Raw genomic sequence first — 21,970 nt, 5'->3', positions numbered from 1 at the left:
TTTAAGGCATCTCTGAAACGTTTGCATTTTGCAGCATCACTAGAGGAGGGTGGCACTGGACATCAGGATTCTATTCCCAGCTTGCCACCAACTGCCTCTGTGGCTTTGAACAAGTCAATTGACCTCCCTATCTATCCCATAAGAGTGTATTGAGGGTTAATTAATGTTGAAGCATCTGGAGAGCCTCAGATGAAAGTTGCTTTGTAAGTACAAAGCATTATGTTTCATAACGTAACACACTCAGAGCATGGGGTTGTATCCCTGACCATCTTGGCTAAAAGCCATTGATGGACCTATCCTCCAGGAAATTCTCTAATTCTTTACTGAACCCAGTTATACTTTTGGCCTTCACAACATCTCCTGGCAATGAGTTCTACCGGTTGACTGTGCATTGTGTGAAGTACTTCCTTATATTTGTTTTACACTTGATGCCTATTAATTTAATTGGATGACCCCTGGTTCTTGTGATATGTGAGGAGGTAAATAACACTCCCACATTCACTTTCTCTGATATCAGTCATGATTTTATAGACTTCTATCATATCCCCCCTGCCCAATCATCTCTTTTCTAAGAGGAAGAGTCTCTTTTAATCTCTCCTCTGCTCCTTACCCCTAATCATTTTCCCCCTTCTCTGTACTTTTTCCAATTCAATATATATATATTGAATATATATATATATATATATATATTTTAGATAAGGCAAACAGAACTGCACACAGTTTCAAGGTGTGTGAGTATATAGTACCATTATGATATATTCTGTTTTATCTATCCATTTCCTAATAGTTCCTAATATTCTGTTAGCTTTTTTGACTGTCACTGCTCACTGAACAGATGTTTTCAGAGAACTGCCCACAATGATTCCCAAGGTCTCTTTCCTGAGTGGTAACAGCTAATTTAGATCCCATCATTTTGTATGTATTGTTGGGATTATGTTTTCCAATGTACATCACTTTGCATTTTTCAACAGTGAATTTCATCTGCCATTTTGTTGCCCAATCATGCAGTTTTATAAGATCCCTTTGTAACTCTTCTTAGCTAGCTTTGGACTTAACCATCTTCAGTAATTTTATATCATCTGCAAACTCTGCCAGCTCACTGTTTACCCCTTTTTCCAGATCATTTATTAATATGTTGAACAGAACTGGTCCCAGTACACACCCTTGGTGGACACAAATGTGAAAACTGACCTTTTATTCATACCCCTTTTTTCCCTATCTTTTAACCAGTCCTGATCCATGAGAGGATCTTCCCTCTTCTTCCATGACAGCTTACTCTGCTTAAGAACCTTTGCTAAGGGTCCCTGTCAAAGGCTCTGACTGCCAGAAGCTGGGACTGGACAACAGGGAATGGATCACTCGATAACTGCCCTGTTCTGCTGATTCCCTCTGAAGCATGTGGCACTGACCATTGCCAGAAGACAGGATACTGAGATAGATGGACCATTGTTCTGACCCAGTATGGCTATTCTTATGTTCTCATAACACTCTCATTAAATGCAAAACCAGACAAAATAACGAGTAATTGTCCCAGTCAGCAACATTGAGGTTCATCATTTTTTGCCCCCCAGTTCCCTACTTCACTAAGACTTGTAGTCCTAAGTGTAAAATGGTGCGAAAACAATGAACTGAGCATATTTCTCTCATTCTGTAATCCACAACACTAATATCACCAATGCACTTTAATGGGGTGGGTCAATGAAGAGGGATTTTGTTGGTGGAGGAGAGAGAGGAGGCATTTATAACCTAAGTAGCAGAATGTGCCTGTTTATAGCAACAGAGAAATACCCAGACCAATGACTAGTTTAATCTTTCTTGGAGGCAGCTCTAAATAGGCTTCTTACCATCTCTGTATTGCTGAGTCAAGCTATGGGAAAACACATTGTTTACAGTGTACAAGCAGTTAAAAAGGCATTACAACAAAAAAAGGTTTATACTGTTTACATTATGAGCAAAGAGCAGGTTTTATACTTCTTTTAACAAGGAATGGAAAAACTGTTTTTTTAGCAAATAAAAACTGGTTCAAGCTTCAACCCTTGTTTCCTGAACCAAGCCTCCCTCACACACCCACATAGCTCTCTCTGCTGCCTTTCAAGAATCGTCTGTTCTCTCATCTGCAGACTCTCACCAAAATGCCTTCCTTCCCTAGGGTTCCCCCTTTTACCCTTCCCCCCCCCCTTTTAAATTCAAGCTGAGGAACTCAGTAGTACCTGTGTAACTCTGTTTTGGTGTAACCTAGATTGTATTATGCACCAGAGCATAGAGGCATCAGAACTTAGCACAAAAAGCTACCAAGATCCATAAATCATCACTAAAGGAAGGAGAGGGACTGGCGTGAAGAGAGAATCAGATAACTGAAGTCCAGAGGTTGGAACACCAGCCAGTGGTCATTTGTAAACATGAAACATTAATAATCGGAGTGAGTTGTTTGGTGGGGGTAGGGTGACCAGACAGCAAATGTGAAAAATCGGGATGGGGGTGGGGGGTAATAGGAGCCTATGTAAGAAAAAGACCCAAAAATCAGGACTGTCCCTATAAAATCGGGACATCTGATCACCCTAGGTGGGGGAGAGTTGGTAGAAAGGTAGGTTTGTGTCCAAAGGACTCACTGGATGTATGGAACTTCTACGCTGTGACAAATTTTTATAAGCACCCAAATCAAGCCTTTGAACCTTTTGGATGCCACCTATCACTGCTTTAAAACTCACCCTGTTTAAATGAATGGCACCAATTGCAGAGGAAACAGATTCAAAGAAGATAAGATTTTCCGATCCTAGATTTCCATTGTACTGCATTGCTTTTACCAAGGACTCTGTGATAACACATATACATGAACATTAAAAAGATAATATGAACATTTAAATTACTATTAAAAATTTGTCTGTGGCCTGATACTTGCCTTTACAATGTGCTAGTAACACGTCGATACTTCTGTTTTTAAAATCCATGTAAATCTAAAGGAATGACAACAATAAAGATTTTACAAAATTGTTTGAAGCATCGACTGTGAATAAAATGCTCAACATAATTTAGATATTCAAAACAAAACAAGGAACATGCAGTAATGGAGTCAAGTTTTACCAAAAACTGACACCAGAGGGAGCCATTCTATAATACAAACAATACTAAGCTATTGGTACAGTAATTTCCCCAGTATGGCATGACACTGTTAAATACAACAGAAGAACAGTCCTTCATTCCCTTTTAGGAGTAATACAGCTATTCATTTATATGTTCAGCAGCTTTATTCTCATTTGGAAATTTCCATGAAATTGGATCTGTTCTACAGCCACCCATATCCATTCTACATTACAATTGGGCAGCTTGGAAGCTACAACCAGAACTTGATGGATCAAGAATTGGCAGGTCAGACTGAAGAGCAAAAGTTATTCAGGGCCAGCTTGTGCCATCCTAATTTAGTCGTTATCCAGTAAATATCTTCCGCTAAATTCAATCCCAACAGCACCAACAGGAATTAGCTTTTGGAAAGTAATTTCTGAACTACTGTATATAGCTGAATGATCACTATTATCATTAGATTTATTATTTTTATTGTAGTAGCACAAAGGGGCCCCATTCCTGGGCCAGAACTCCACCATTCTAAGTGCTATTAGATGTGAACAAAATGTGGTGATCACTAAATCCTAACTCCAATGGATTAGCTAGAAAGCAATATTTTCACATAAATAAAAGCCAAAAGCCTAAGGGCCAAGAGTAGGCTTCTTAGAAGTACATGCCACTCCACTGAAGTCAATGCAACTGCACCAGGTCTGATATTGGCCCTAAATCTGCTTTAGATGAAAAAAGCAGGGGGTTGGGGGAGCGATTGCAGAAGATCTTGCCCCAAACCATTAAACATTAATTTTCGATGTAAACACAATTCAGTTTAAATATCAAATCTACGATCACCTTTCTCACACAAGGAATCCCATTGGATCTACTTGCGTGAGTGAGGAGAACATGGCTTTGGCTCCAATTTTGTTTATAGAAAATGTATATAAATACCTGAAGAAGCACAGAGACTCCGGTATAGTCAAAGAAAGTCAGTCCACTGCAGTCTAATATTACAGCACATCTCTCGTTGGGGCATGGCTGTAATGACAGCTCACCTATACATTTGACAGAAATACTGTTAAGTGTGAAATGCCTATTGGAATCTCCATAGGAATACTGACATTTCTCTGAAAATAAATGGAAAATACCATGTTGCAAAACTTTCTGTTGTATAGAGAGAAAATATCAAGCAAGGGAATAGCTCAGTTCAGGTGCACAGTAGAAAAATTGGTGTGAAGCAGTATCAGTGGGATAATGGGATGAAATTAAGAAAGGGGGAAATTAGGCTGGATATCAGGGAATGTCTTGCCAGTGAGAAATATTAGACAGTAGAATAGTCTCCCTAGGGAAATGCGGGAAGCCTCTTTGGTCATGAATTTCAAAACTAGCCTGGTCAATATTCTAACAGATGTAGGGAATAGTGGCAAGGAGATGGACTGGATTATTAATAGTTCTTGTCCACTGTAATAAGAATGATTAGCATTTATATAGCACTGTACATATCAAAAGCAACAAATAAACATTAATCAGTCTGTAACTAAGGCCCCAGGCCAGCAAAGCCTTTTAGCAAATGCCTGAGTTTAAGCCTATTAAGTATGGCTACACAGGGATAAAAAAAGCCATGGTTGGCCCAGCTGACTTGGGCTCATGGGGTTCAGGCTGCAGGGCTAAAATTTGCTGTGTAGACATTTGAGCTTGGACTAGAGCCTGAGCTCTGGGATCTTCCACCCTTGCAGGGCCTCAGAGCCCGAGCACCATAAGCCCGTCTCAGCTGACCTGGGCCAGCCATGGCTCTGCTGCAGGGCTTTTAGCCCTGTGTAGACATACCCTTAGGATCCCATTGGAATCAAATGGATGACACACATATGTAGAACTAAGGACATATTTAACTGCTTTGTTGGATTTGGGGATGAGACCAAGTATTTTAGGGCTTTCGTAATGGGGAAAAGTAGGAAACAAAATACATTTATTGATGCCATATTGTGAATAAATGTTAACTTTAAAGTTAATTACCACAACATACAAAACACTTGAGAAAAGATGGGAACTTGAATATAAAGATGTGTTAAGTTAAATAGTTGTGACAGAATAGATAAAGAGATTTAAAATTCTTGAGGGGACTTAAGAGTTCCAGCATGGTGTGGATTTATATTGGCACTAATTCCATCCTGTGAGTAGTGTAAAACCCAGAGGCAATCAAAGCCAAGAATGCCTCATTGCTATGGCAGCATCCTCTACAGCTGCTTACGCCAGAGCTGAACTTAGCTCAGGGTGTGTGATGTGGAACAAAGTCAAGGTTTATTTTTTATTTATTAAACCAATCCCATTCCAGACATCATAAACATGTGTTTATATAGCGCTAGACTGGGACTTAGGCTCCATGCCTACACAAGGGAGTGAAGGTGGAAGAACAAGTAAGAATTCCTCAGCCTTCCACTCTTATGGGCCACCCAGATTTTGGGTCTGGGCATATAGCACATACTTACTCCCTTTCAGAGTAAGTGGGGAGGCAATGGGTGGGAAGGGGCAAGGCTGGATCCTTGGTTTAATTTTCTTCCCCTGTTCACTAGCTAGCACAACTAAGTAGGCACAGTGATGTTACAATTTGCTGCTGGTATAGGCCAATGGTAATTTACTACTCCCCTAGAGCAAAAAGGGAAGAACTGAGAAAGTGATAATGTGTCTTCCTTCCAGTGCTACTCTTGGAGTGATGTTCAGAGTCTAAAATCAAAATGTAGTCCATAGGTTAGTGGCATAACCACAAACATCCACAACTATATTCCAGACATATATGTTTTGAAGAACTTTGGGACTATTTGTTGGTGCTTATTCTCATGCTGCTAGAAACTCTGCTACTATGTTGGTTTCTAGAAGTGGAAGTCCACCTTTTCTTCTCTTTCTCATTTAAATGAACCCAAGTGAAATTCACTGCTGTGCAGAGATTGAGCACTAGGTCTATGCACCACTTAAATCCTCACAAGAGGGCTTAAGAGTGATCTAAGAAGTACATAGGTCTTATGCTAGCTGTCAGCATGGATACAAATTTTACACACTGTGAAGAATCAGTTCAGCCAAATGAAATCTGCACTTCACATTGGTTGACGTTTCTGAGCTTTTAGGGAAATGCTGCTACAATACTTTATAGTCTTTACTAAAAGTTCTTACGTTGCTGTTCTTTACAGCTATAGCCATGGACTCAGTTGCCCCAAATAAAACAATCTAATGCGATATGAACATCATAAACATAGTTAATAAAGGTTAGTAGTTAATAACAGTCAGATAATAGCCCAAATTCAAGTTTTCCTCTATAGCCTGAATGCTAACAAGCTTTTTACAACAGATGTAATAGCTGAACTCCATCCATGCTTGAGGTCACCCATATAAAGAAGAGCCTGCAATTTTTCTTAGCCTCTATGAATGTATGCACTATGTTCTGACATTTTATGAGGTGTGGTATGAGAGGGGTTTATGTATTTAAGTCTTAAATAAAAACAAACTTTTAGTTTGTTCATATGCTGAAGTAAGGTACCACTGTTAATTTCAATCTCCATTTTCTTTGCTTTTATTGTAAATGGCTTTAAAAGCCATAAAGTTTTAACATGGTTTTAATCCTTTTGTACTTTTCAGTCTTGTACTAACTATGGCTCCAATCCTGCAGTGAACTCTGAGTAGGCACAGGGGGCCCACTCGATGTAGATCTTGTTGCATGATCAGGGTATGCAACTGTGTTATTTCCTCATTTTATCAGCAAATGCTGTACATTTGATTTTTGTGTTTCAGTTGAGAGAATAAGTGCCAACTTTCTGATTTCCTGAGGGGTGCTTCCTACCCTCTGTCCCATGCCTTGCCCCCACTCCACCCCTTCCCCCGAGCATGCCCAGGACTGGTGCCTCCCCATATTGGAGTGGCACGATCTAAAGGGAAGGTCATGTGTCTCTACCCACCAACCTCCCTCCCCCATGCCCCCACAGCATGTTCCGCCACTCTCCCTGACAGGAGGGAGCCCAGGCAGGGAGCAGGAGGGAGCTGCTTCTAATGTCGGCCCCTCCCAGTCGCTGTTCTGCAGCCCGGCAGCTGCCTGAGAGAGCCTGGTTGGGAAAGAGGTGGCTTCCACACTCTGCCTGGGCTCGGCTGCTGGGGACCATGGCTGAGCAAGCAAGAAACATGCTGGGGGGAGGAGGACTCTGGCTCGCTCGCCCCCGGTCCCCAAGCATGGTCAGGGAGTGGAAGCTGCCTCTTCCCCAGCCAGGCTCTCTCAGAAGCCATCAGCCTGCCATGCTGCAGAGCAGCGTCCCAGTAGCCAGAAGTGGCTGGTCCCGCCCCTTCCATTCCCTGGCATATGGGGAAGTCCCCCTGCTGTTGCCCAGTGCCCCCTCTCCCCACCACTTCCAGCGCCCACCCCCCCGGCTTCTCCCCCTCCCTCCCAGCACCTCAGGCACACCGCTGAACAGCTGATCCTCAGGGGGTGGGAGGTTCTTGGGGGAGGGGGAAGAGCTGATTGGTGGGACCCCCCACCGGAAAGGTGGAAAGAGGGAGGAGCGGCCCACCCATGAGGGCTGAGCACCTACCATTTTTTTCCGTGGGTGCTCCAGCCCAGGAGCACCCATGGACTTGGCGCCTATGGTTGAGAGGCTGAAGTAATTCAGGTCTCTAGATCAAATCTGGACCAGAGCAGTAATAATTTAAATCACCTTGTGGTTAGTTTCATGGAACCCTGAGACGGGTTCATGGTAATTCTTCTGAAATGAGCTGGCAGTTGCTGAGTATAGCTACACTGGATCAGAAGTGTGACTGCAGCACACAGACATACCCCAGCTAGCTTGCATCTAGGCAGCTTGAATCACAATAGTAGTGAACCCGCAGCAGTACAGGCGGCAGCACAGGCTAGCCTCCCAAGCACATAGTCAGGTCTCCAGGTCAGCTCTTACAGGCCATGCTGCCACAGCCTCACTGCTCTTGTTATTCCAGCTACCTAGATCAAAAGTTAGCTCAGGTATGACTACACGTGCTGCAGTCACACCTCAGAGTCCTATCTAGAGAAGAGATATCTTTGCTAGATCCCGTACTGGCAATCTCAGAAAGGAGCTCAAGAACTCAGTGGGTGTAGAACTAAATGGGTGTTCTCATCTCTACAAGGGGGCCCTCCAGATCAAAGTTAAGGAAGATTGACAGGGTATTGTGGGGGAAATGGAAGTGTTCGTGCTCATGCAATGTTAGTTCATTAATGACTTGGATAATGGAGTAGAGAGGATGCTTATAAAATCTACAGGTGACATCAAGCTGGAAGGGGTTGGAAGCACTTTGAAGCACAGGTTTAAAAGTCAAAATGGCTTGACAAACTGGAGAATTGGTCTTAATTTCACAAGATGAAATATAATAAAGACAAGTACAAAGTACTTCCCTTATGAAGGAAAAATCAAATGCACAACTACAAAATGAAGAATAACTGGCTCGGTGGTAGTACTGCTGAAAAAGATCTGGGGTTATAGTGGATCACAAACGGAATATGAGTCAATGTGTGCAGCTGCAAAAAAGGTTAATTCGATTCTGGGGTGTATTAACGGGAGTGTTGTATGTAAGACACAGGAGGTATTGGTCCCATTCTGCTTGGCTTTGGGGAGGCCCCAGCTTGAGCACTGTGTCCAGTTCTGAGCACCACAATTTAAGCAAGATGTGGACAAACTGGAAAGAGTCCAGAGGAGAGCAACAAAAATGATAAAAAAGGTTTAGAAAACCTGCCCTATGAGGAAAGGTTAAAGAACCCGATCATGTTTATTCTTGAGAAAAGAAGACTGAGGGGGACCTGGTAAGTCTTCCAATATGTTAAGGGCTGTTATTAAGAGGATGGTGATCAATTGTTCTCCATACCCACTGAAGGGAGGACAAGAAACAATGGGCTTAATCTGCAGCCAGGGAGATTTAGGTTGGATATTAAGAAAAATCTTTCTAACTATAAGGGTAGTTAAGCTCTGAAATAGTTTTCCAAGGGTGGTTGTGGAGTCCCCATCATCGGAAGCTCTTAAAAACAAGTTGGAGAAACACCTGCCAGGGCTTGTCTAGATTGACTTGATCCTGCCACAGTGCAGGGGGCTGGATTTGATGATCTCTTAAGGTCCCTTACAGCCATGATTCTATGCTTTACTTGGTGTGTGTCCATGGCATGAAAATTCATTTAGAAATAAATGGGAAAATTTGGAATCATCTGACACACTTGAAACCCCCTCTTGTATCTTACATGGTAAACTCACCATGGCAATTTCCATTGGATACTGGATTGAGCAACGTGTTCTGTTCACACTGAAACAAAAGCAATGAACAATATAAGTACTCGGGGGGAAGGGTAATCGGGTCTCATGCCTCCTTTGTCAATTTCCTTGTTGAGAAACAGAATTAAGAGTCCACAAAAAATATCAAAATTGTCTTTCTGTGACTCAATGCTGTGGATCCATTGTATTTGTGGAATAAAGGAAGCAAGCATTTCCCAGTTATCTCAACCTGTTTACTATTGAAGCTGACTTTCACCTTCTGAGCCAACCACCAACCTGAATCTGGGTTCAGCAAATGTACTTTTTAATGACTCTTCAAAGGATGCTAAACAGGGCTGGTGAAAAGACAGGAAAATAATTTTTTGAAAAATTTCAGTATTTCAAAGTTGTTTCCATTTCACAGGGTTCAAAATGGACTATTTTCTGTAAAATTATCTGCAATATTTTCAATTCAATTCTTACTGAAACCATTTTCTAAATTCTTCATTTACCAAAAACACGATTTATTTAGTAAAAAAGATTATATATAACATTTATGATAAATATTTCAGCAAAAATATCAGAAACTTTCACAAACATGGAAAAAAATCAATCTTAATAATTTTTTGCAAAAACTTCTATCTTTTGAAAAAAAGGCCAATTTTCTACAAAAAAACTGCAAAATATTTCAGCTAGTTCCAGTGTTAAGCTCTTTCTAGTACAGAGAAAAGACTAAATCCCTGCACCACGGAACCTCTAAACTAATTTCAGACACAAATCAAATGCATTTCTTTCTATCTAGGTACTTATATGGCTCCTCTCACTATAGTTTTGTAGTACCTTCCCAGTAATGAAAGAAAAAACATCAGCAACAGTAAAACTCTCTCGCTCCCCTAAAACTGGAATAGGTATGAGTGAGTAAATTGGAATAGCAGGATGCCTTTGGTGACACTCCCTAGAACCATAGTTATATGCATTTATTTTTTTTAATACTCTTTTTATTTTTCCCAAAAATATTAGCAGTGCAGAAAATTAAACAGTTATTACTTTAGGGCCTGATTCTCAACAGTTTTACCAACCTAACTCCCTATTGATTCCAAATGAGTTGCTCCTGCTTTATAGTAGCACAGGAGGAGAATTGGAAACTGAGAGTTCAATTTCCAGAGATGTGGAGTACCTGGAGCAGCCATTGACTACAGCTGAAGATTTCTTTTGAAAATCAGGCTTTTAAATCCTGATCCAAAGTTCACTAAAATTAATGGACGGCATCCCGTGGACTTTGGATTGGCGCATTAGCATCTTTCACTGAATCACATAAACAAATATATTGGAGATATTCTTTCAAAATAATAGGAAAAACTAAATATATTTAATCTCCTGAAGTTTAGACATGAACTTTATTCCACGGTAAACAACTAATTTATAGTATAGTCTGATTTTTCTACTGCATTATCTAATTAAATGCTGTGAAATCTTCTGATGGAATGCACAAGAGAAATGCAAGTAAGTCTCATCATTACTAATGCATGCAGTATAACCTACCTTGTTTAGATCATCGTGTGGCTGGGTGCTTGCACTATCCTTCTGGATTATCCTTATTAGGTCATGATGGAACTTCTTGGCATTCAGAAATACTAGTGGGTTGTTCACTGAAACTATCTTTACCTGTTGTAAAGATTCCTGTGGGATGAAATAAACAAAAGACTTAGTGCCTTAAGATTTAAAAAAGGGAAATTTCTTTAAAAACCAGGGCCGCCCAGAGGGGGGGGCAAGTGGGGCAATTTGCCCCAGGCCCCGCAGGGGCCCCCATGACAGTTTTTCAGGGCCCCTGGAGCGGTGTCCTTCACTCTCTCCGGGGGCCCCGGAAAACTCTCGCGGGCCCCGGGCCCCCGGAGCTTCTTCCGCTCCGGGTCTTCAGTGGCGGGGGGTCCTTCCGCCCCAGGCGGTAATTTGGCGGCGGGGAGCCCCCGCTGCAGGTATTCGGGGCACTTTGGTGACGGGTCCTGGAGCACGCCAAATTACCGCCAAAGCGGGGGCTCCCCACCGCCAAAGACCCCAGGCTCCCTGAATTCTCTGGGCAGCCCTGTTAAAAACCCTACATAATACCAAACAACAATCCCATGAGAAAATTCTGAGCTACCATGGTGCTTTAACAGATTACTAATTTGATCAGTCTTCACACATGATTCTATCTTAAATTGAGGAGGAAATATAAGTAAAATTAAAAGATATTTAAAGGTATTCACTGAGCGTCACTTGAAGAATTTCTACCCAGTAGATAAAATTACTGAGCTTTTCGTGCATCGAAAGCTCTAACACATAAAGAAGCCTGAGCTACTCTGAAGCAAGGCTGAATCATCTATGAACTACAGAAGCCATTTCTGATCTTCCCAATATCATCCTCGACTACAGGAATAAAGCTAGAACCACTCTCAGCTAGCCAGAATAACACAAGTTAGAGCCAACTCCAGGTGACCCAAAGTAATATGAGCTTAATTGTGCCTTCTAGACACATCCCTAATGGTATGATAAACAGCTTCCTATTGGGGGTGCTATTGTATGATTGTGTCTAGGACCTGAGAGAATTCTACTTTTCAGGAAGCGATTGATGAGAGGACACTGTAGATGTGGAGAAAGGAGTATAGCCTGCATGTTGCACTGTCTCAGTTCTCTCTCTCTCTCTTTATGCTTGCACATAGCACATTGTGTCAGAAGTGAATCATCTCCTACAGATAGGTGAAATCAGAATCTAAAACTATTACAAAACAAACCAAGAGAAAACAGTAATCATGGCAACATACCAGATTCCTGTCCCTGAGCAGATGGACATGAAATAGAACATGTTTAGCAACTGTATATTTTTTAGATCACAGGGGGAAAGCTATGAAAAAATGTCAATAGAGCTGGATAAAAAGGAAAACAAAGTAAGAGCAACCACACTATTAGCTGTAATTAGGAAAGACTGCCTCGTGCTCCAACAGCCTCTGGACATGTCAACAGCACAGCAGGAGGACCCTGGAAACAACCTAGAAGTGCGTCAAAAACATTTTCAACCCACAAAAAATGTCACATACGAAAGGAATCTTCTCAACAAGGGTAATCAAGAATTTGGAGAAACAATAGATCAGTATATTGCCAGACTGTACAAAATGGCTGACTCATGAAATTACTAAATCTTGAAAGATCAGATTTGTGCTAGGTTAGTAATTGGGACAATAGATGCAGGAACTGGAATGAGAATGCTCAGAGAGCCCACTCCACAGGTGTGCAAAGCTAGAGAACAAACTTCTGATAAATTGCAGAGGATAAGTGGAGCAAACACAAAGATAATTCACCAAGAAGCACAGGGAAAGCATGAAGGCTCCATTTCTGAGGTCTGGCCCGTCTCTTGAAGGGGTTCTGAGTCTTAGGAAAAGAGGTAGCAGAATGGTCTCAATATTTGAGTGGTTTTGGATCTACTAAACTGTGTTCTCATTGCAGGCACCTAAATTCATAGTAATCACAGCATTGCCATGGAATCCTTGACCGTGTGGACAGAGGAGTCTATATGCTTGCTAAAGACCTTAGGTCATTCAAATAGGAGGTGTTCCACCATGTTATGACCTTCTCTTGGAAGTTCTGAGGATTGGAACCAGAATGCTCTCTTGGACGGTCTTTAAATCTTTTGCATAGAAGGGCAGTGGTGGTATTACCACCTCATCTGGAAATGAAGAGGACCTTCCAGAAGGTGAGATCTCCTCTGTCAGAGACTCTGGTTCCTCTTGTATATCTTCCGGTACTGGAGAAGTGTTGGGTACTAAGCTGCACAGTGCTGGCGTGTGCTGTACTATAGGATGATCTGTAGAAGCCAGTGGCTGGTACAGTACTCGTGGGTACTGGTGCTTTCTCTTAGATATCTGATTAAGCTGGTTGTCATAGTGGCACCACAGGTCCAGTAAGTGAAGGGGGTAACGGAAAGGACCCCAATGATAATCATAATCTCTGGGCCTATGATATCTGGTAGGTTCCCCAGGCTTATCTTCATGCAAAGGGCTCATGGGGGTAGGGTACTATGGTCCTGGAATCCATGTACAGAAATCTGAGTCTGAGCAGTCTTTCCCTGAACGAAAGGGGAGCGGAGAGCTCCAATGTTCTTATTGGTACTGAAGGCTGGAAGTTTAAACCAGTCCCAACATGCTGCTTTTGTAGCGGTAGCATGGAGATGGTGCTGGCAGATCCCCCCATAATTGGTGATTCAGGTTCATCAGCAATGAGATCCTCTGAAGAAAGAAACCTGGAAAGATGTTAAGGGTTCTGATGTCTTCACACAAAGTTAGAATCAGTATCAGGTGGTGAGACAGAGGCTGCTGCAGTACAAGATTATTATAATGTCCTGTCCCTTTCAGAGGTACTGTAAAATACCAACACTGGCATGAATGGTAGCCCTGCATGTCTCACTATGCTGCAAGGGAGCAGATGGTGCCGCTGCACTAGTTGCTCTTGTGGGAGGCACATCCAAGTGGAGTGTCTTCCTCAGTACCAACACGTCAGTACCAAACTAAGTCATAGCCTCTACTGCAGTGGTTCCCAAACTGGGGTTCGTTACAGGGGGTTCTCAGGAAAAAATTCCCTAATGGCGGACAGAGCTATCCCTAGGGACCCCAGGCGCACAGGACCAGCAACTCGGAGCCCATGGACTTCCAAGAATTAAGCAGATCAAAGCAAGAACCTTATCACACTGAGGAGATTTAAACTTCAAGACTCCTTATAAGAAATGGAAAGGGAGGTGGATATTTTTTGCTGTTTTTAAAATTATTATGAAGAACAAGTTTAAGCTTTGTTGTAATGTGTGTTGTTTACCTGAACTGCTTAAGACCTGAATGCTTGTGTAAAAGGAACTTTTTGAGCTGGTTTCTAAGGGTATGTCTACACTACGGGATTATTCCGATTTTACAGAAACTGGTATTTGGAAACAGATTGTATAAAGTCGAGTGCACATGGCTACACTAAGCACATTAATTCGGCGGTGTGCGTCCATGTACCTCCGCCCATTGGAATTCTGGGTTGAGATCACAATGCATGATGGGGCAAAAACAGGGTCGCGGGTGATTCTGGGTAAATGTCGTCAGTCAATCCTCCCTCCATGAAAGCAATGGCAGACAATCATTCCGCGCCCTTTTCCCTGGATTGCCCTGGCAGACGTCATAGCACGGCAACCATGGAGCCCTTTCAGCCTTTTTGCACCGTCACCGTATGTCTACTGGATGCTGCTGACAGACGCGGTACTGCAGCGCTACACAGCAGCATTTCCTTGCCTTTGCAAGTTAGCAGAGATGGTTACCAGTCATATTGTACCATCTGCTGCTGTCATGTGTGCTCCTGGCTGGCCTCGGTGAGGTCAGCCGGGGGCGCATGGACAAAAATGGGAATGACTCCCTAGGTCATTCCTTTCTTTAAGTTTTGTCTAAAGGAAGAGTCAGTCCTGCCTAGAATATCAGGCAAGTCTACTAAAGAACCAGAGAGGCAAACAGCTGCTCCGGGTCAGAGCCCCAGATATCCCGCAGAAATGATGAGCTGCATGCCATTCTAGGGGGTGACCCTGCAACAACCCCACCTGTTGCTTCCCTCCTCCCACACCCCTCCTCGGCTACCATGGCAGTTATCCCCTCATTTGTGTGATGAAGTAATAAAGAATGCATGAATAAGAAACTGACTTTATTGCATCTGCCATCAGAGATAAAAGAGGGGGGAGGCAGCCTCCAGCTGCTATGATATTCCATGCAGGACTGAATCTCCATTAGACATTAAAGGGGTGGGGATAAAAGAGGGGGTAGCGCAGCCTCCATCTGCTATGATATTCCAGGCAGGACTGAATCTCCAGGAGACAAAGCTTAAAGAAGGGAATGACTGGGAGTCATTCCCATTTTTGCCCAGGCGCCCCCGGCCGACCTCACTGAGGCCAGCCAGGAGCACTCATGGGATGATGATGACGGATACCAGTCATATTGTACCGTCTGCCATCAGGAAGGGAAGGCAAGGGGATGCTGCTGTGTAGTGCTGCAGCACCGCGTCTGCCAGCAGCATCCAGTAGACATACGGTGACATTGAAAAAAGGCGAGAAACAATTGTTTTCCCTTTTCTTTCACGGGGGGGAGGAGGGGGCTGACGACATATACCCTGAACCACCCGCGACAATGTTTTTGACCCTTCAGGCATTGGGAGCTCAGCCAAGAATGCAAATGGTTTTCGGAGAGTGGGCACTGTGGGATAGCTAGAGTCCTCAGTCCCCCCTCCCTCCCTCCGTGAGCATCCATTTGATTCTTTGGCTTTCCGTTACGCTTGTCTCAGTTCCATAAGTTTCACGCAGTACTCTGTTGAGTCCCTGCTGTGGCCTCTGTCTATCATAGCCCTGGAGATTTTTCAAATGCTTTGGCATTTCGTCTTTTGGAATGGAGTTCTGATAGAACAGATTCATCTCCCCATACAGAAATCAGATTCAGTATCTCCCGTACGGTCCATGCTGGAGCTCTTTTTTGATTCTGGGACTGCATGGTCACCTGTGCTGATCGGTGCTCCACGCGGGACAAACAGGAAATGAAATTCAAAAGTTCGCAGGACTTTTTCTGTCCACCTGGCCAGTGCATCCGAGTTCAGATTGCTGTCCAGAGCAGTCACAATGGTGCACTGTGGAATAGCGCCCGGAGGCCAATACCGTCAAATTGCAGTCACACTAACCCTAATCCAAAATGGCAATACCGATTTCAGCGCTATTCCCCTCATCGGGGAGGATTACAGATATTGGTATTAAGAGCCCTTTATATCGATATAAAGGGCTTCGTTGTGCGGACAGGTGCAGGGTTAATGCTATTTAACGCTGCTAAATTCGATATAAACTCGTAGTGTAGACCAGGCCTTAGATACTGTCATGCTGTTTCACATCTGATACTTCTTGATGAAACATAGGAGGCTTGTCTTATAACAGGCTTATTCAAAGTGATACAAGCTACGAAAGTGAGATCTTGGAAGAGTGTTGCCGTTTTCATAATGTAATAAAAATAATGAAATGATAAATAATAATTAATAATAGTGTGTAATAAGCATGTCATAAAAACAAATTTTATATTTCCAAGATCACTGCTTTTATAATTTATACTCAGGTAAAAGAGAAAATCCCTGGAAATATTCATTTTTAGGATGGGGTTCGCGAGACTTGACATTATGGTGAAAGGGGTTCACAGGTTGTTAAAGTTTGGGAACCACTGCTCTACTGTACCCTTAGAGGAACAAGAGGTCTCCCAAGAGTGGGTCGTTTGCGATGATCTTCCCCTGTTCTTTATTTCCCAGTTGGGAGAGGTACATTTCCTTTTTTCTGAAGTTTTATTGTCCAGAGCTGAAGATGAAGCAGCTACAGTGACTTGAGCTGTCTTTGACATAGATGTCAATGTACGGGGGGAAGAGGGCCTACAGGAGATAAGGCACGCTCCATTAGTATAAGCTTAGTGTATCCTTCCTGTCCTTCAAACCCAGAATGACCTTGCATTTGGCAGGGGTTGTGGGAGCCCCCCAAACACTTACAGGGAAAGGACCTGTGGCAAATCTTATGGGTCTTAGACCCTGAGGTCTTCGGCACAACAATTATGCTCCAACACAAAAAATCGGAGAAGAGGAGGAGAGGAAGGAGCTCCCCCCCCCCTTGACCAACACAAAATAAAGTGAAATAAAGGTATAATGAAATTAATTAAAAGAATGAAACTACTAAAACAAATAAGTAAAAAAAATTCACAAGTTAAGGTGACAAGCTGAATACAGCAGACAGTAGAACTCTCCATCTCACGCTATAGGCAGTTGAAAATAGAGTGGTAGTGGGCTCGTGCCTTCCTATATTCCCTTGTTCAGAGCACAAGGCACGGCTTTGTGCAGGAGCAGGCCAGCTAATACTACTTTGCAGTCTCTGTTTGAGAGCACATGAGTGTACAGATATCATATGTTGGGGGCACCCATAGGGTCCTATACTTGAAGAAGAAGGTACGGTATGTTATACACAGCTCCACCTAGAGGCTGAACAGTATGGTACATTTTAGTATTCCACTACATCTGTCCCTTTAAGTTCTACATTCCTACCATTTATAAAATTTACACTAGCATGCTGTCTTCGAAGTTCAGTATGGATCAGTCTGCTAGTCTCTAAATCATACTGGTTATCTAGTTACACGACCCAAACGCATCACAGCTTGATCATCCGGCTGTCCATTAGTTGCATGGACTGGCTGCTGTTGGTCTTCTTCTTGTTCCACATCCACCATCTATAGAGTTTACTCTGTTGATAGTTCTTTTTGAGGAGCACACATAGATGCAGAAGGTTTCTACTGAACTCTCCAAGTCTGTTGGTCTCAATAGCATATGATATTGGTGATGAATTCTCTCTCTTTACTACAGTTGGAATTGTCTATCCTTTTTCTCCATCCAATTTGACACAAACACAGTCACCAGATTCTGGACCCAGCAGTTCTCAAACTGAGTGAGGCCTGTTGTAAAAGTATCCGTAAGTTCTTTGACCTTTTTATCCTATCTGGCTACTCTTCATGTCTGGCCACTCTGGAGACAGGCTCTTTTGCAAAATCAGAACAGTAGTTCTGAGTTATCTTCCTATCAGGAGTTGTGCTGGACCATATCCAGTAGCTGCTACTGGTGTTGATCTGTAGCTCAAAAGAGCAAGGAATGGATCTTCCTGCCATAGGATTTTCTTGGATGTCTGTACACTCTCTAAGCCTCTCCATTCACTTTTGGGTAATGTGGGTTGCTAGTAATATAATCAAAATCATATTTCATTTGGAACGACTTAAATCCTGCTGCAGTGAATTGTGGACTGTTTTCCATCACTAGCTGTTCAGTAATACCAAAATGAGCAAAAGTGCACTTCAGTTTTTCGATAATATTTCAACATGCCATGTCTTTCAAGTACATTACTTCAATATATCTGGAAAGATAATCCGCTTTGACCAAGTAAGGATGTCTTCTGAATTCACATAAATCTGCAGCTAATCTCTCCCAAGGTCTGTCTGGTAGAGATATTGTATTTAAAGGTTTTTTGTGTTGTGTTGGTCTGTTAGTTCTGCAATGTTCACATGCAAATACCTTATTCTTTATGTCCTTTCTGATGCCCAGCCATCACACTAACTGGTTGGTCCAGCATGGAATTTAGTTAATCCTTGATGTCCTTCATGGATGAGGGTTAGGATTTCTCTTCTGATTTCATTTGGAATTACAATTCAGTCACTTTTAATCACGATACCATTTAATTGTCCACCTACTACAAAGTAGTCTCTTGACACTTCCCTGACCTGACCTGAAGAAGAGCTCTGTGTAAGCTCAAAAGCTTGTCTCTCACACCAACAGAAATTGGTCCAATGAAAAGATATTATCTCACCCACTTCATCTCCTTAGTGTCCCTTAAACACTTGGACCAGCCACCTCTGATGTAACTTAGAACTTCTTGAAGTTGTGTGTCAGTCAAGGTCACTTATTGTAGCAGGTGTACTTTTCTGATACTGGTCTGTATGAGTCCACAGCATCCACATTCTTTACATCATTTTCAAGCTCATGAGTAATTGAGTACAATACTGGGCTGCATGACAGAGGGTCTGTTACTACCAGATTTCTCCCAGAAACATATTTAGTTGTTGTGTTAAACCTAATTGACCTTATCAATATATGGTGGTATCTCAACAGTACCTAATCCAGTTCTTTTCTGCTGATCAGTGGTTTATGGTCTGTTATCAGTGTAAATCAATCCAATCTGCACAGATATCTGTAAAAGTTCTCATATGCCCACACGGTTGCCAGCCAGGCACTCCTTTTCAATCTGTGCACATAGTTTTTCTGCTTCTGTTAGTGTGTGAGAGCAGCTTTTCAACTGACTTCTACCCAGATCCATGTTACTGCAACAATACACCACCTACGCCATAGCTGCTTGCATCCACATTGACCACTTTGGGTTTGTTCACATCATAGTACTTGAGAATTGGAGCTGTTGAGATCATTTCCTTTACCTTTTTGAAGGCAATTGCTTGATTTGGCCTCCATAGCCACTATGTGTTGGACTTAATAGTTCATTCAGCAGTTTTGTCACTGTAGAAAGGTCTTGTAGGTACTGACCAATGTAATTTACCATCCCCAATATGCACCTCAGTTCTGGTACATTCGTTGGTACACTCAACTGTCAAATTCTCAGAGCTAGGACTGATTCTATCTTTGTTTATTGTCTGTCCCAAAAACTGGGTAGGCAAAAAAAATCATTTTTTCTTATTTATCTTCAGTCTGGATTGACTGATTGGGCTTAGAATTTTGTTGAGGATTTTGGTGTCTTCTTCCATTGAAGACCCATTTATCAAAATATTGTCCATGAAAACTACAACTCCATTTGTGCTCATTAACAGTTCTGCCACCTTTCCTTGGAAAATATCAGATGAAGTGATAATCCCAAAAAGTAATCTTTGAAAGCAAAATCTCCCAAAGATGTGATAACTGTAGTAAGTTTAGCACTTTCTTTTGCTAAAGGAATTTGCCAGTATCCACTTGAGATATCCAGTTTGAAGAACTGTAGCTCCTTTCACTTTGGGGAGGAAGTCATCCAGTGTTGGGAAGATATTTTTTTCTCTTGTAACTGCTTCATTACATCTTTTAAGATCAAGACAGTTTTATATGTTTCCATTTTTCTTTCTAACGGATACCACTAGGGAACTCCATGCTGTTGGCTCAGAGATTTTCTTGATTATGCCAATCCATTCCATTCTCTTTCTCAGTTTCTACTTTATGAAGTAATGGGATAGGAGTCCTGGTAGGTGTATGTATGCTATATGGTCCAGTATTGTCTCTTAAAGCGATTGGTACTGGATCTCTTTTCAAAAGTCCAATATCACCAAGTATTCCATTGAGTTCTTCCATCTTTCTCACTAGACCCATCATGACTGCCATACTGCGGCTGATTAGACAGTTGGCCAGTCAGCATTTGATCACATACACTCAAAGATAAAGCTTTTGTCTTTGTAAGGTTTTTTTTTCTGTGGTGAGATGGCCCATGCCAGAGTACCTTCTAGGCTAGTCAAAACTGTGCCAGGAGACTTCAGCTCTCAGTGGGGTTGTAGGTGATTGTAAGTCTCTTTTGATATGCCTGTTACATCTGCTCCTGAGTGAATTTTAAAGTCAACAGTCTTTGGGAAAATATTCAGTTTCACTCTCCAGGCAGGCTCTGCGTCAACACGTGATAGATCCCAGAAACAACAGCTCTTGATTGTCTGTAATATGAGTCAACTTCCTGACTGCCTTGGTATGGCAAACAGCAGCAAAATGTCCACATTTTGTGCATTTACTACAACTTGTGCCTTTGGCTGGACATATGTCATCTTCTGGGCTACACATTTTTTCACATTTTGTTAATTTACCATGAAAACCTTTAGTGTTCAACTGGAATTTGTCCCTCAGCCTGGGAGTTCTCTCTCCTTGCCTCAGGGGCTTTATGATGACATTTAGCACTCATGCTGTTTACAGCTTCTAAGGTAATTTTTTTTTCAGTTTTTTCAAGTTGCTCCTGACTTTTGTTCTGCTGTTTGACTAGTTCCGACTGCTTTGCTATCTGTATAGCTGTGTCTAAGGGCTAAGTCTGTCTTCAACTTTAGTGGCTGTGAAAGATTCTTGTCTGTGAACACAATAACCAGCCTGTCTTCTATTTTCATGTTTGCAGTCCCCAAATCAAAGTTTTTAGCCAATATATGCGGAGCTCTTATAAAGCATTCGACATTTCCCATGGTCTTTGAATTACCTGGTGAAAATATGCTCTTTCATAAGCCACACTTCTTTGAGATATAAAGTATGCATCAAACATAATTAGAACTCTTTCACAGTAATCTTTGTGACAGTCTTCAATAAAGGTAAAGGATTTAAAGACATGGTCTGCCTGCTTCTCCATAGTTTAAATTAAAAAGCATATCTGAATGTCTCCAGTTTTCTTGTGGAGTTTGTTTGCAATGCAAAATCTTGCAAAATGTTGCTTCCAACTTGTTGATTCTGTAGATTTAGCAAAACTGAAGTTTTCTAAGACACTGAAGAATGGCATGTTGATGAGATTGATCCTGCAAGCTTTGTTCCTTCTGTTGCAACCTTTGTTGCTGCTTTCCTTCTGTTTCTGTTCTCTTCTGGCACTAGTTTACTCCTGACACCATGTCATGTATTTCTTGTACACAGTAGGTGGCTAGGCTGCTACTAGCACATCAGGTTTCTGTATCAGATAAGGACTGACTACATAACTTCCTTCTCAGAGAGATACACTAGAGATATTTCCACGAGGCACTGGAGATGGATCGGTCATGTGCTGCAGATGAAAACTGATTCTATCACCAGAGTAGCAATAAGATGGACACCCAAAGGCAAGCGAAAACAAGTCTGCCCGAAAACAACATGGCAAAGAGATGTGGAAGCCGAGCTGAAAAACCTGGGGCACAGCTGGTAAACTATTGCAAGACTTGTCAGTAACAAACAGGAGGGGAGGAGTTTCGTCACTGCCCTAAACGCCATAGGTGCCGACTCCGTGGGTGTTCCGGGGCTGGAACACCCACGGGGAAAAATTGGTGGGTGCTCTGCACCCACTGGTAGTTCCCTGTCCCCCCGCTCCTGCTCACCTCCACGCCGCCTCCTAC

General features: G+C 42.3%; 1 protein-coding gene across 11 annotated transcripts in view; it reads right to left on the bottom strand.

Annotated features, from left to right (window-relative positions):
- Positions 1-21,970, bottom strand: part of SLC26A7 (solute carrier family 26 member 7) — a 132,451-nt gene that overhangs the window by 8,102 nt on the left and 102,379 nt on the right. For all 11 annotated transcript variants that reach the window (XM_039526128.1, XM_039526131.1, XM_039526132.1 and 8 more), the window contains 5 exons: positions 10,842-10,979; positions 9,303-9,351; positions 4,006-4,109; positions 2,900-2,954; positions 2,709-2,812 (listed from right to left, as the gene is read on the bottom strand). In XM_039526128.1, the coding sequence (XP_039382062.1) occupies positions 2,709-2,812; positions 2,900-2,954; positions 4,006-4,109; positions 9,303-9,351; positions 10,842-10,979 (450 nt within the window). The remainder of the gene's footprint in view (positions 1-2,708; positions 2,813-2,899; positions 2,955-4,005; positions 4,110-9,302; positions 9,352-10,841; positions 10,980-21,970) is intronic.

This window comes from Mauremys reevesii, linkage group 2, assembly GCF_016161935.1.
Source record: "Mauremys reevesii isolate NIE-2019 linkage group 2, ASM1616193v1, whole genome shotgun sequence".
Taxonomy (NCBI): Eukaryota; Metazoa; Chordata; order Testudines; family Geoemydidae; genus Mauremys; species Mauremys reevesii.
This window is presented reverse-complemented; position numbering and strand designations above follow the sequence as displayed.